The sequence below is a fragment of the Canis lupus genome, chromosome 28 (genome assembly GCF_011100685.1).
Source record: "Canis lupus familiaris isolate Mischka breed German Shepherd chromosome 28, alternate assembly UU_Cfam_GSD_1.0, whole genome shotgun sequence".
In the NCBI taxonomy this organism is placed as follows: domain Eukaryota; kingdom Metazoa; phylum Chordata; class Mammalia; order Carnivora; family Canidae; genus Canis; species Canis lupus.
In genome coordinates, this window is record NC_049249.1 from 24895280 (window position 1) to 24909267 (window position 13988).

At 50.3% G+C, this 13988-nt stretch overlaps 1 protein-coding gene across 2 annotated transcripts in view; it reads left to right on the forward strand.

Annotated features, from left to right (window-relative positions):
• Positions 1-972: 972 nt before the first annotated feature.
• Positions 973-13988, forward strand: part of CASP7 (caspase 7) — a 30476-nt gene continuing 17460 nt past the window's right edge. For both annotated transcript variants that reach the window (XM_038578837.1, XM_038578838.1), the window contains exons 1-2: positions 973-1116; positions 8803-8912. In XM_038578837.1, the coding sequence (XP_038434765.1) occupies positions 8803-8912 (110 nt within the window). In that variant the 5' untranslated portion in view covers positions 973-1116. The remainder of the gene's footprint in view (positions 1117-8802; positions 8913-13988) is intronic.

Consider the following 13988-nt stretch of genomic DNA (forward strand, 5'->3'; position numbering starts at 1 on the left):
AGTGGACACCGCACGCCCACCGGCGGCTCCAGGCCGGCCCCGGAGACGGGGACTCCAGTGCTGCGGGCGCCGAGCACCCCCTTCCCAGGGTCGGGGGCCCGGCGGGGGAAACGCCGTCTGGCTGTGGGAACGGGGTCCCCGCGGCGGGTGCGGAGGCCCGAGTGGGGGTGCGGACGGGGGCCGCAGCGGGAGGGGAGGAGGCGGGGAGCCCGGCGGGCGCCCGGTCCTCGAGCGCCGCCGAGTCCGCGGGGCGCGCTCTTCGGCGCGCGGCCGGTGTGCAGAGCGCGCCCCCGGGTCGCTGCGGGCGCCGCCGCGGGCTCAGCAGGTGCAGGTGCTCTCCCGGGGCTGCGGGAGAACTCTCCCAACTCTCCGAGGGCGCCGTCCGGGGGCGCGGCCAACTGCGCCCGGGCGCCTGCCACGTCCCCGGCCACGCGCGCGGCCCGCCGCGTTCTGCAGGGCGCGGGCGCGCGTGGGGGCGGGCCTCGGGGCGCGCGAGACACCTCGGGGAGAGCGCGGCCGCGGGAGCGGGAGGAGGTGCCCCGGCCCCGCCCCCGGCCACGCCCCCGGCCACGCCCCCGGCCCCGGCTCCGTCCCGCCCGGAGGACTGGCCGCGCGACTCCGCCCCCGGGCCCCGGCCCCGCCCCCAGGCCCCGGCCCCGCCCCCAGGCCCCGGCCCCGCCCCCAGGCCCCGCCCCCGGCTCCGCCCCAGACCCCGACCCCGACCCGCCCGGGGGACTGGCCCGCGCGACTCCGCCCCCCGGGCCCCGCCCCCGGCCCAGGCCCCGCCCCCCGGCCCCGCCCCCGGCCCCGGCTCCGTCCCGCCCGGAGGACTGGCCCGCACGACTCCGCTCCCGGGCCCCGGCCCCGCCCCCAGCCCCGCCCCCGGGCCCCGCCTCAAGCCCCGCCCCCGCCTCCAGCCCCGCCCCTTCCCAGGCCCCGCCCCGACCCCGGCTCCGCCCCCGACCCCGCCCCGCCCCGGGGACTGGCCCGCGCGACTCCGCCCTCGGCCGCCCGGGCTTTCACTTTCGCTTTCTTGCGGGCGGCCCCAGACCCTATCCGCGGAGGGACCGAGACGGACGCCAGCCCCGCCGCCCGCCGCCCGCCGCTGCGGACACGGTAACCTCGCGGCCCCCCTCGCGCCGAGTCCGGGGAGAGGGCCCGGCCCAGCTCGCTCCGCTCCGCCCAGCCCAGCCCAGCCCAGCCCAGCCCAGCCCAGCCCAGCCGGCCCTCGGTTCCCTGCTGGCCGCGGGCCGGGACAGCCCTGCAGCTCGGCTTTTGGGAAAGGGGGCGTGGAGGGAGCCGGGAGGGAGGGGGTGGCGGTCTCGCCCGGCTGACCGCGAGCGCCCCGCTGTCGGACCACCCTGGGCGCTGGTCCCCGCGCCGCTCTAAGTCAGCCGCGGGCCTCGCTGTGCCCGTCTGTCAAATGGGAACGGTGCTGATCGCGGCCTGGGGGGCGCCGGGAGGATGGAAGTTGGTCACCGGTGCATATAGCAGGAGGGCCTGGGTCAGGGCTCAGTGTGCAGGAGCTGCTGACCTCCTGCCTGGGGCCGCTGGTGCAGGGCCCTTGAAGATCTCTTGAGGAGGTGAAAAAAACAGGACCACAGTCGACCTTGCAACCTTTCACCGTGTGTTCAAGTTTATCGTAACGGAGCAGTAAAATTACCTGTGGGTTACTCTGTGTGGGCCATGCTCAGGCTCTTCCCTTGAACTCTTGCTCTGGTGGACTGTGTGGCCCTGTCCTTTATTTACTTACAGCCTATTTCCTCCTTCAGGGGCTGCTGACCTTCAGCCCCTATGAACAGCCCTCACCTGGGTTCATAATCCACCTCTGCTTCCTGTTAGTTGTGTGGCCTTGGGCAGGTTACTTAAACTCTCTGAAGAAACCCAGGTTTCTTCTGCAATGGGCAGGGGCTCCAGCCTCCTAGCAGTGCTGCGAGCCTCTGGTGACAGGGGTACCCAAGTACCAGGGGCGCCTTCTCCAAGTGCCAAAGGTGAAAGGTCCTCAGGGCTGCTTCTCTTTGAGCCTTTTAGGGAGATTGTCTTCACTGGGGCAAGAGTGGGGGCAAGTTGCGTTATGCCACTTTTCAGAGGAAGTAGATGCAATGAGTCCTCCCACTCATGGAAAAAAAGTTCAGGATATAGCCAGAAGTGATTTCCTACCAGATATGTACCAGTCGCCTATTAAAACATGTTTAGGAACAATCACCAGAGAAATATTTTTTCATTCTCTGTAAAAGCTGCTTAAAATATCCGTGAAGGTTGGCAGTTGAATGTGTTCTTGGTCTTGAGTTCTGCTGACAGTGGCGATAATAAGGAATGTTTATTGAACATCTAGAATGTGCTATACTGTACTTAGTACTTTACATGCGTTTTTCCATTCATCTCACAGCCTGTGACTTAGGCATCATTATCTTCCCAATTCACAGATGAGGAAGCTGAGGCTCAAAGAAATTGAGCCCCTTTGTTCAAGGTCCCATGGCTAGTAGATGGAGGAGCCAGTTTAATCCCTGATCTGCTCTTCCCATGACTGGGCTCTCAACTTGGTTGTGTTCTCTGTCCTGTGTCAATAATTTATTCAGACACTGAATGATTTAAACATTTTAAGTATATTTTAATTAAAACATTTATTAAAAAAATATTTATCGGGACAGCTGGGTGACTCAGTCAGTTAAGCATTCAACTCTTGATTTCAGCTCGGGTCATGATCTCAGGATCCAGCCGCTGCATCAGGCACGGCACTGGGCATGGAGCCTGCTTAAGATCTGTCTCTCTGCTCTCCCTTTGCCAATTCCCCCCATCCTTCTCTTAAAAGAAAAAAAAAGAAAGATTTATTTATATTTTTTTAAGATTTTATTTATTTATTCATGAGAGAGACAGAGAGAGAGAGAGAGAGGCAGAGAGGGAAGCAGGCTCCATGCAGGGACCCTGACGTGGAACTCGATCCCGGGTCTCCAGGATCATGCCCTGGGCTGCAGGCGGCGCTAAACCGCTGAGCCACCAGGGCTGCCCAAAAGAAAGATTTATTGAGTGTCCACTATGTTCTGTCCAGAACTTTTCTATAACTGAAACAAAAAAGGGTAATTAAGATACACTCTAGTTGAGATACACTCTCTGTTCGCAAAGAGTTCGAATCTTACTGGATACTAATGACAATAAGGATGACAAGAGCTAACCGGGAGTGCTTACGTGGAGCTCCTGGCAGTGCTAGTGCTTTATGTGCATCACGTACTGATTCATTTAGAGAGAAGATCGACACGTGTAATTGAAGACAGATGCGCTGTTGGATGAGCAGGAGCACTTGTGTGCTGACTGTTCTTTATGGCCTGAACCCTAAAAGAGGATGAACACTGGAAAACAACACTAGGCCTGCCCCATCTAGGCACAGCAGAGCTGAGATAGATAGATTTTCCTGGTGGGCTCTGAGTATGAGTGGAAATACAGGGTCAACACCACATCTTGGCTTGGCTGAAATGATGTGGCCGACATCAGGCACCCTGCTGGGTCAGCACCCTTGTTCTGGGTGAACTTGATTTTCCCCAGAAATCAAGCCTGGCCTCATGGGAGTAAGAAAGTCACTGAATGTTTGCTGTCACCCTACACAGTGCTCAGCATCAATCCAGAAAGAAGCTGTAGGTTTCAGACGGAAGACCCTTCTTGCCTAGTGTTTGGGGGGAAAGCTCATGGAAAGCCTCCCACACTGAACCATAGAAGTGAGACTGAATTTTATGTCTTGGTAGCCAAGTCCAAAGTCCCCTCCATGTGGCTGGGAAGGACAAGGACTTTAAGCTGCACCCCTGCTTTGATGGAGCGTGTGTGCAGTTCCCCTCTGCCTGCAGCACCCCATCCCTGCCCTCTCTGCTTCCCCTTCTCAAACCTCAGGTCAAATATCTCCTTCCCTGAGAGCCCTCCTTAATTCCTCCGAGGCTCAGGAGGGTCCCCTGGTATGGCTTCGGATGGTTGGTCCCTGCGGCACTCACCACAGGGTAGCTCGACATTTGTGCCATCCTTTTATTAAAACCTGCTCCCTGTCAAGGCAGCACCAGGTCAATGTGGTCCCAGCTTCATCCTCTGCTCCTAGCACACAACCTGCTGTGTTATCCCCCCAATAAATATTCAATGAGTGAATGAAGGGGAGTTGCCAAAACTCTTCTCAGCATTCCCCGCAACATCAGAACAAACATCTGGCTTTCTTAGGAGCTGTTTGCTTAGGATTGTCCTTTTTAAAAAGTTGGTCACATTGTTAGCATCCGCAAAAGGCTCAAGGCTTAAAGACCACATGTCAGAGGTAGTGTCTTTTTCTGATGAATCTTGTATGACTTTAACTTGTTATCTTTTAAAATGTTTCTGTGCTTTGCTAACAACAATGCCCATGAAAAGTAACTAAGTCGGGGCAGCCCCGGTGGCCCAGCGGTTTAGCGGCGCCTTCAGCTCGGGGTATGATCCTGGAGACCCGGGATCGAGTCCCACGTCAGGCTCCCTGCATGGAACCTGCTTCTCCCTCTGCCTGTGTCTCTGCCTCTCTCTCTCTCTCTCTCTCTCTCTCTCTCTCTCTCTCTCTCTGTGTCTGTCATGAATAAATAAATAAAATATTAAAAAAAAAGAAAAGTAACTAAGTCTGCATAAAGGAGATGAAATGAAAACTATGAAGAGGGGATCCCTGGGTGGCGCAGCGGTTTAGCGCCTGCCTTTGGCCCAGGGCGTGATCCTGAAGACCCAGGATCGAATCCCACGTCGGGCTCCCGGTGCATGGAGCCTGCTTCTCCCTCTGCCTGTGTCTCTGCCTCTCTCTCTCTCTCTCTCTCTCTCTCTCTGTGTCTGTCATGAATAAATAAATAAAATATTAAAAAAAAAGTAACTGAGTCTGCATAAAGGAGATGAAATGAAAACTATGAAGAGGGGATCCCTGGGTGGCACAGCGGTTTAGCGCCTGCCTTTGGCCCAGGGCACGATCCTGGAGACCCGGGATCGAATCCCACATCGGGCTCCCGGTGCATGGAGCCTGCTTCTCCCTCTGCCTGTGTCTCTGCCTCTCTCTCTCTCTCTCTTTGTGACTATCATAAATAAAAAAAAAAAAAAATTAAAAAAAAAACTATGAAGAGTTTCTGCATGCCTGAATTTATGTGTATTTGATTTAGGGACGGGGCTATCTCTGTTCTCAAGAAACATTGCACTCTAATCTGAAAAATCTGCCACCAACCAGCCACTCATTGGTGGCAATGGTGGGGGGGGCTCATGAGGTGTTGAAAAACAAGTTGGCCACATGGCTCCTCTCAGTCATTGTAGAGAGCTGCTGTGGGACCTCTCCCCCCCCCACCCCCATTCTCTTCACCCCACTAAGGTAAGCTGCAAGGTGACATGATAATGCCACTCAGAATTCCATGAGGTGGGCATGTTGACATCTTGGGCGCCTCCTCTCAAGCTGGATTCCTTCTCCTTCCCACCTCCAGAAGTCCTTACTTGTGCTCTGGGGCACAATGTGTTCTGTCAAGTGGATGCCTTCTTGTTCTCCGACAGTGAAAACATCCCAGGGTGAGCCTAACGGGAATGCAGACCTGCATTTGCCAACTGTGGCCCAGTCTACAATCTCTCAGAGATCAAAACAGAAGAAATTGGGCCCTGGAGGGGCTTTCCTCCATTACTAAAAGTTGAGCCCTTCATCAGGAAGGAAACAGGACGTGATTTAGGAAAAAGGACTTTAGCACAGGCTCTGCTCCCAACCTGTTACATCCCTTTTGGCTGTTTCTCCTCCCTTGGGACATTGGTTTCTTCCAGCTTTCCATTCAATTAATATTTATTCAGTAAGCACCTTTTGTGTGTTGGGTGCTTCTGCCCTGATGAGATTAGAATTGTTGTGTTTGAGCTGAACAATAAGCAGAGTGAAAATAGAAGGCAGGGAGAAAGGGGGTGGGAGGAGCTGATGAGATCGGTGTAATTAAGGCGGACCTCCCTATGGAGGTGACATTTAAGCTGAATTCTGAAAACTGTTTATTAGTGAGCTGGGCAAAGATGTCATGTCCAGTGAATGTACAGGTGGTGACTTCCAGAAAGAACTATGAGCCCTGATAGAACCTGAAATGAACATAATATGCTTCAGGACACTGAGAGGGTGCATGGTATGATAGTAAAGGGGGGGAGGTCCTCTGGGGTGGATATGGCTGGCTTCAAATCAAAGTCTTACTATTAATTATTTATGTAGCTTGGGACAAGCTATGTAACTTTTTCTTGCCTCACCTACCTCATGTGTCAAAAAGCAGTGATCACAGGGGTGGTCTAACAGCATTATTGAGAATATTAAATAAGATAATGCTTATAAAACACATAAATAATGAGTCAGTTTTTATTCTTTTTTTAAGATTTTATTTATTTGAGAGAGAGAGAGAGAAGACAAACGAGCAGGGGGGAGGGGCAGAGGGAGAGGGAGAAGCAGACTCCACACAGAGCAGGGAGTCTGACGTGGGGCTCAATCCCAGCACCCTGAGATCATTACTTGAGCTGGAAACCAGAAGTTCAACCAACTGAGCCATCCAGGGACCCCAGTCAGTTTCTATTCTTACTGTTATTTTTAACTCTTTGAAGTAGAGAAAGTAGTAGATTAGTAGGAGACCCTACTTTTTCTGTAAAGGGCCAGGTAGTAAATATTCTAGGCTTCTTAGGCCACATGGTCTCGATCACAATTGCTCAATTCTGGTTGTGAAAGGAAGGCAGCCATAGGCAATATATAAACGAATGGGTATCTTTGTTTTTCAGTAAAACTTTATTTGTAAAAACAAGTGGTGGGCATAGTTTGCAGACTCCAGTACTAGATGATGAAGGGTCTTTTTTTTTTTTTTTAAGGTTTTATTTATTTATTCATGAGAGACAGAGAGAGAGAGAGAGGGAGAGGCAGAGACACAGGCAGAGGGAAAGCAGGCTCCATGCAGGGAGCCTGATGCGGGACTCGATCCCAGGACTCCAGGATCACGCCCTGGGCCTAAGGCAGGCGCTAAACCACTGAGCCACCCAGGGATCCCATGATGAAGGGTCTTAAAATCTAGGGAGATCAGTTTAGATTTGAACTTTGGGGGGGTTTTTTTGTTTTTTTGTTTTTATTTTTTTGAGGATTTTATTTATTTATTCATGAGAGACACAGACACAGAGAGAGGCAGAGACGTAGGCAAAGCGAGAAGCAGGCTCCCTGTGAGAAGCCTGATATAGGACTCGATCCCAGGACCCCAGGACCCCAGGATCACAACCTGAGCCAAAGGCAGATGCTCAACCACTGAGCCATCCAGGTGCCCCAGATTTGAACTTTTTAGACGGTAGGGATCTCTTGAAGATTCTTGAGTAGGAAAATAACTTGCTGGAAATCTATTTTGGTAGAAACATGTAATAAAAGAATCTAATACAGAAAGCTTACATCCCAGATTCCTACTGTTTTTTAATTGGGTTTGAGTGATGCCAGGAAAAGGCTGAGCACTTTATAGCCTGTCAGAAATATGGGGGGAGTTTCTTGTTGCTACAGACCTTGATGGACTTTCCACAGCTTCTTGTTTTTTTTAAAACATTTTTTAAATTTATTTATTTTTTTTTCATTTTTTTAATTTAAATTCAATTTGCCAACATATAGTATAACACCCAGTGCTCATCCCATCAAGTGCCTTCCTCAATGCCCATCACCCAGTTACCCCATCCCCTCACCCACCTCCCCTTCCACAACCCTTTATTTGTTTCCCAGAGTTAGGAATCTATCATGGTTTGTCTCCCTCTCTAATTTTTCCCACTCAGTTCCCTCTCTTTTCCCTTATAATCCCTTTCACTATTTCTTATATCCCACGTATGAGTGAAACCATATGATGATTGTCCTTCTCCAATTGACTTACTTCACTCAGCATAATACTCTCCAGTTCCATCCACGTCAAAGCAAATGATGGGTATTCATCTCTTCTGATGGCTGAGTAATATTCCATTGTGTATATAGACCACATCTTCTTTATCCATTCACCTGTTGAAGGACATCATGGCTCCTTCCACAGTTTGGCTATTGTGGACCTTGCTGCTATGAACATTGGGGTGCAGGTGTCCTGCTGTTTCACTGCATCTGTATCTTTGGGGCAAATCCCCAGTAGTGCAATTGCTGGTTCATAGGGTAGCTCTATTTTTAACTTCTTGAGGAAGCTCCACACTGTTTTCTAGAGTGGCTGCACCAGTTCACATTCCCACCAACGGTGCAAGAGGGTTCCCCTTTCCCGACATCCTCTTCAACATTTGTTGTTTCCTGCCTTGTTAATTTTCGCAATTCTCACCCGTGTGAGGTGGTATCTCATTGTGGTTTTGATTTGTATTTCCTGGATGGCAAGTGATGCAGAGCATTTTCTCATATGCATGTTGGCCATGTATATGTCTTCTTTGGAGAAATTTCTGTTCATGTCTGCTGCCGATTTCATGATTGGGTTTTTTGTTTCTTGGGTGTTGATTTTAAGAAGTTCTTTATAGATCACCCAAGAAACAAAAAATCCACAGCTTCTTATACACAGGGAACTTTTAACAAAATCTTGGATGTCGGATGAGAAGCTCCCTAAGGGCACAGATTTTGTTTCCTTTGCTGCTGTCTCATCCATCTCTGGAACAGTGCCTGAAATAAAGTTGGTGCTCAAGCATTTGAATGAATTGTTGATGCAATAGCCCTAGAGCCTGTGTATGCAAGATTGCTCACCTCCAGGTTTAATTAAAAACTGTTAACACCTAGGAAGTGCTGCTTAAAAATATCCTGAGGCCAGCAATGCCGCTAGATACCAATGTTCTGGTTTGTTTTTCTCTTTCCAGATGGCAGATGATCAAGACTGTGGTATGGAGCAGGCAGCTGGGGACTCAGAAAGCCCAGATGCAGTTGATGCGAGGCCAGACCGGTCCTCCTTTGTCCCATCACTCTTCAGGTAAGTTTCCTTCTTTGCAGGATAAAAGAGGGGCCCTGGGCTTCCTCAGCCCACTATGCCTCTGCCATTCTGCACGTGTGTGGGGAGGGGGACGTTCTGGGCAGGACACCTGTGCTGAGCGTAGAAGATTTGCACAGAGTCCTGTCAGCTGTATGTGACAACAGGAGGGCTCCCATGTGCGCTCCCTGTCTCACAGGGCAAGCCCAGGTGCAGGGGAAATGAAATTACGGGGGTGCCCTGCCCTATATTACATGATGCACAGACCACCTACCAAGGAGACAGTTGATTCACATAAATTTCTACTTGGATTTGTGATATACCCTTAAAATTTAGGTTTTTCCTTTCTTTTTTACGTAAGTAAGATGGAAGGTTCTTTCATCTGGCTTTAAAATTACCATGTCAGGGGTGCCTGGGTGGCTCAGTCGGTTAAGTATCTGCCTTTGGCTCAGGTCGTGATTCCGCGGTCCTGGAATTGAGCCTGCTTCCAGCTCCCTGCTCAATGGAGCACCTGCTTCTCTTCCCTCTGCCCCTCCCCCTGCTCATGCTCTCAGTCTCTATATCTCTCATAAAATCTTTAAATATATAAATAAGTAACATTAACTATGTCAAATGCCATTTTGGGTCACTAATTCATTATTTCATTCACTCATTAAGTATCTATGGAGCAACAGAGAGAAGTCTCCTGTACCAAATTTGAACCTGCATTCACCTGTCTCTCACACCAAGCTCTCAACTAGGACTCTCAGCTGCTGCCTTAATGTGCCAGGCTCTGTGTTTGGCCTAGGGCTGCAGCTGGAAATAAGGTCAACAAGATCCACATGGCCCCAGCCCCAGACAGTCACATTCCTGCAGGGAAGGCGGCTATGCAACAAGAAACTGAGGTATGCTGCTGGCATGGAGGCAGGACAGAGCAGGGCACTTGGGGAGTAAAATTGAAAAAGGGACCCACCCTGGTCTTGGGTGAAGGAATGTCCCCTGGGAGATGTGATGTATGCTGAGACTTGATAGAGAGAAGAAGTTGGGGAGGGGGTGGGTGGGTGCCTGAGATCAGGGTGGTGGTGTGTGCTGGCAGGAATGTGGGATGTGGATGGCTGGCAGAAGAGGAGACAGGAGAAATAGGCAGGGGCCAGATTTAGAAGGGCTTGCCTGTAAGTCACATTAAGGATTTGGAATCAATCCTAAGAGCAAGGAAGTCATGAAAGAATTTTAGAAGTAGAGTGACTTAGGGGCATCTGGTGGCTCTGAGTTAAATGACTGGCTCTTGGTTTCTGCTCAGGTCATGATCTCAGGATCATGAGATCAAACCCCACACTGGGCTCCTCTTTCAGCACAGTCTTCTGGAGGTTGTCTCTCTCCCTTTCCTTCTGTCCCTACCCTACCCCTGCACATTTACACACACACACTCTCTCTCTTAAATAAATCTTAAAGAGAAAAATAGGGGTGCCTGGGTTGTTTCGTTTGTTCAACGTCTGCCTTCAGCTCAGCTCATGAACTCAGGGTCCTGGGAACAAGCCCCACGCCAGGCTCCCTGCTCAACAGAGTCTGCTTCTCCCTCTCATTCTCCCTCTGTGCTCACTCTCTTTCTCAAATAAATTAAAAAAAAAGAAAAGAAAAAAAGTAGAGTGACTTAATCAACCATACCTACTTACCAAAAAAAGAAAGAAAGAAAGAAAGAGAAAGAAAGAAAGAAGAAAAGAAAAGAGAAAAGAAAAGAAAAAAGAAAAAGAATCGTTCAGGATTGCCAGAGCTGCAGTGCGGGGCAGACCCTGAAGAGGGCAGGGAGCTGTTGCAGCTCTTGGGGGCAAGATGCATCAGGTGGAGAGGAGCGGCCGGACCCCCAGAGATGCCACAGGTCCCAGAGGTAAAAGGAATGGGACTTTGTGACCAAAAGGAAGGAATGGCCGAAGAGGGGAGAGACGATGAGGAAAGTGGCACCTGAACCCCAAGGAAGAGTGGAAGTCATCTGCTGACCCCTGAGCCCTCTGATTAGAGAAAGAAGTGAAGAAATCCCTATTTCTATTGTCATAGTGTCAGAATGGCACCAGCGTTTGCCACCTTTCATAATTTCCCTGAACATTCCTGCTACCTTGGCTCTGCTGCGCAAGAGAACATGACAGTTTTGGGTGGTGCCAGGGACTTGGCCTGTGATGGGCCAAGACTCTAAGTGCAACTCTGAACAACGGGACTTGCCACAAAGAGCAGGTGTCCACGGTCACACCTGGCCTGTCGACTCCCTGCACCTCCAGCTCTGTGTCTTGAGATTCTAACGGGGATTGTTTCTTCCGCTGAATTTCACTCACTGCGGTGACCTGAATATGGCACCCGCTCCCGTAGTCCCCTCAGCAGAGTGCAGGACAAGAAGTATCCCACCTGTCAGGTGTGTAGGTGAGTCAGGAGCTACTTCCAGTACTCTCCACCCCTGATGGCAGGGACCCCACCCAGCCTATCCCATCTCCAGCTCCCTTCTCCAAAGTGTCAGAATTACTGTCAGGTAAGGCAAGGTGGGGGGACAGTTGGCACCTCCTGCCCATTTGTAATTGAAGACACTCGCCTTCCCCTGAGGACCTCAGGGATTCTGGGAAATGAGAAAGAAGTCTCCTCTCCCCAGAGCCTTGGGAGGACTCCTTGGCCCCTGGCAGTTTTAAGCTTTCAGACTTATCTTGGCTTTGTCACCTCAGTGTCACTAGATGGCACCACAGCATCGTTTTATTTCCATTCTGTTGGGCCCTGAGTAAACCCGGCTGTTCTTTAACTTACTTTAAAAAACAAAACAAAACAACAACAAAAAACCCCACTAATTTTATTAAAGTATTTTCTAATTTCCTCATCACTGAAGAACATTTGGAAAACACAGGAAACCACAAAGGAAAAATATTCAAGATATTAATTTAAAATGAATAAAAATGTTTGGACTTGTAAACAGAAACAACTTAGAAGAAATCAGTGTGTCCATTCATTATGAACCACAGTTTATGGAACGAGGCCTAGAATCATCTGTGCATTTGAAGAGGGCTTCAAGGTAACCCTAGCTCCTGGCACAGGGTACCTGCCCTCCAGGGTAGTGGTGTGGTCCCTGCCCTGGTGTAAACTCATGTTGTTACTGAGTGTCTAAGCGCAGCTACAGAAACGGCTGAAAACTGTAGTGTACTGGGAAGCGTGGGGTGTAGGGGCAGGGAGGGAGGGAGGGAGGAGGGAGAACCTGATGCATTGGAATTGGAGTTAGTAGGGGATAGGAAGAGCCTGCCTGCCAGGGCCAGGCCACAATGAAAGTGATGATCAGACTGTGCCTCAAAGGACAGGTTCTTGGGATGTGGGTGGAGGCCCATGGACAGGGTGAGTTTGGACCTGGTGACACCACCGGGAGCCATGGCAGGTGCAAGACGGCCCCTGCCCAGCAGCCTCCTGCATGTCCTCTCTGGGGCACAGTGGAGCTGTGAAATCAGAGGAACCTTTCTCGATTCCGCCCAAGGTCAGTATTAATTAGAAATAGAAGACAAAGTAGCAAACAGATTTTACCCACTCAGATTTCCCCACAGCCTTCTGTGTCCCTGCAGAGGGGTGTGTTTATCCTTCCATTTCCCAAGGGAAGGGGGCTGGGGGAAATCCTCGTTTTCAAAACTTGATAAACTCCCACGTTTTGAGACACTTGTTCAGCTCCCCTGGGCTTTCTGCTTCATGTCATCCTTGTGTTGTTCCTCCCTTTGTGCTCCTTGAGTGTATTTAGGGAAGGCCACTGGCTTCTAACTCTTTCTCCTCCATTGCTACTCGGGTTTCTCCACCAGCTAAGGGCTGTATGTAAACAGATTCCTATAAGACTATGTGTTCTTTGTAGAATTATAAGAAAGATCCAGGTGGCTTGTCTTCTCCTGTGGAGGGGAGGATGTTTCAGAAGAAGCAATGCTTTGGAATTAGAGAAAAGAACAAAGATCACAGACCTTGAGCTCATTCCAAAGACTATGTTCCAAATGAAGCAAAAGCCATTTGATCACACTCTGGTTAAAAGGGGCTAGGTCTGGCTGGGTACCCCAAAAGAAGAGGAATGTTAAAATATACCCAGGGAGTTGATTTTCCATAAAGGAAGTCTTCAAATTCAGACTGCAGAGCACTGGATGCCTGGCTCCCGAATTTGTACATAAACGGTACTAGAGGTTGACTGCTGTATTTGCAGCAGTGATGACACCACCTAAAATGACAGCAGGGAGCAGGGGTGATATGGAGGCTGACATCCCAGCTTCTGGTCCTGGCCTCCCAATCACCAGTTGAGGGGCTAGCAGGTCCTTTGACTTTGTCGAGCCTGTTTTCTCATTTGCATAATAGGGATGTGAATGCCTTCCATGGGATTGTTTGTGAGAATTGAATAAAGTAACCATCCGCTTGCTGAATTGCCTGATGAAGAAACCATATGTCATTCCTGATGGGGAAGAAATCATACCATTGTAATGTTAAAACTGGAAGACTCCTGAAAACGTGCTTTGTCCAGTCCCCACCTCCAATGGTCAAGGAAAGTTAAGACCAGAGAGGTTAAGTGCTTTACCCATAGTCACCCAGCAAGACCAAGACCAAGACCCAGGTCTAACTTGGGTCCAGTGCTCCACCCCTTAAATCAAGTGCCAGTCACGACTGCAGTGGCGTAGAGCCTTTCAACCACAGTAATCTACCAGCAGAGCGGTTTTTTTCTCCTACCCAGCTGGGTCAGCAAATTTAATTCTTCATTGAAAGTGCTCCCTTTCTGCTTCACTTCAGCTGAGGGATGGACAGCTTTCCAACAGGGCTAGCGATGGGCTTTCTGGTAAAGAAAGCCAAGTACCCATTACAGGAGCAGGGAGCCACACCTCTAAAGCATGGACACAGGATCTAGAAACCTTGAAGCTCCGCACATGTAGAATATCTCCAGTCATGTTAGGTTATGGCTCTCCCAGAAGGGGAAAAATGAGCTGTACGGTTAAAAGAAAAAAATGAAGAAGGAAAGTAAATGACCGGGTTTTCATTTTCAATAAAAATGTTAAAACACTCTTCTGGAAGTAAGTTTAGTCATAGAGAAGTTACTCTGAGGGGTACCGGGGGGGGGCTCTGTTG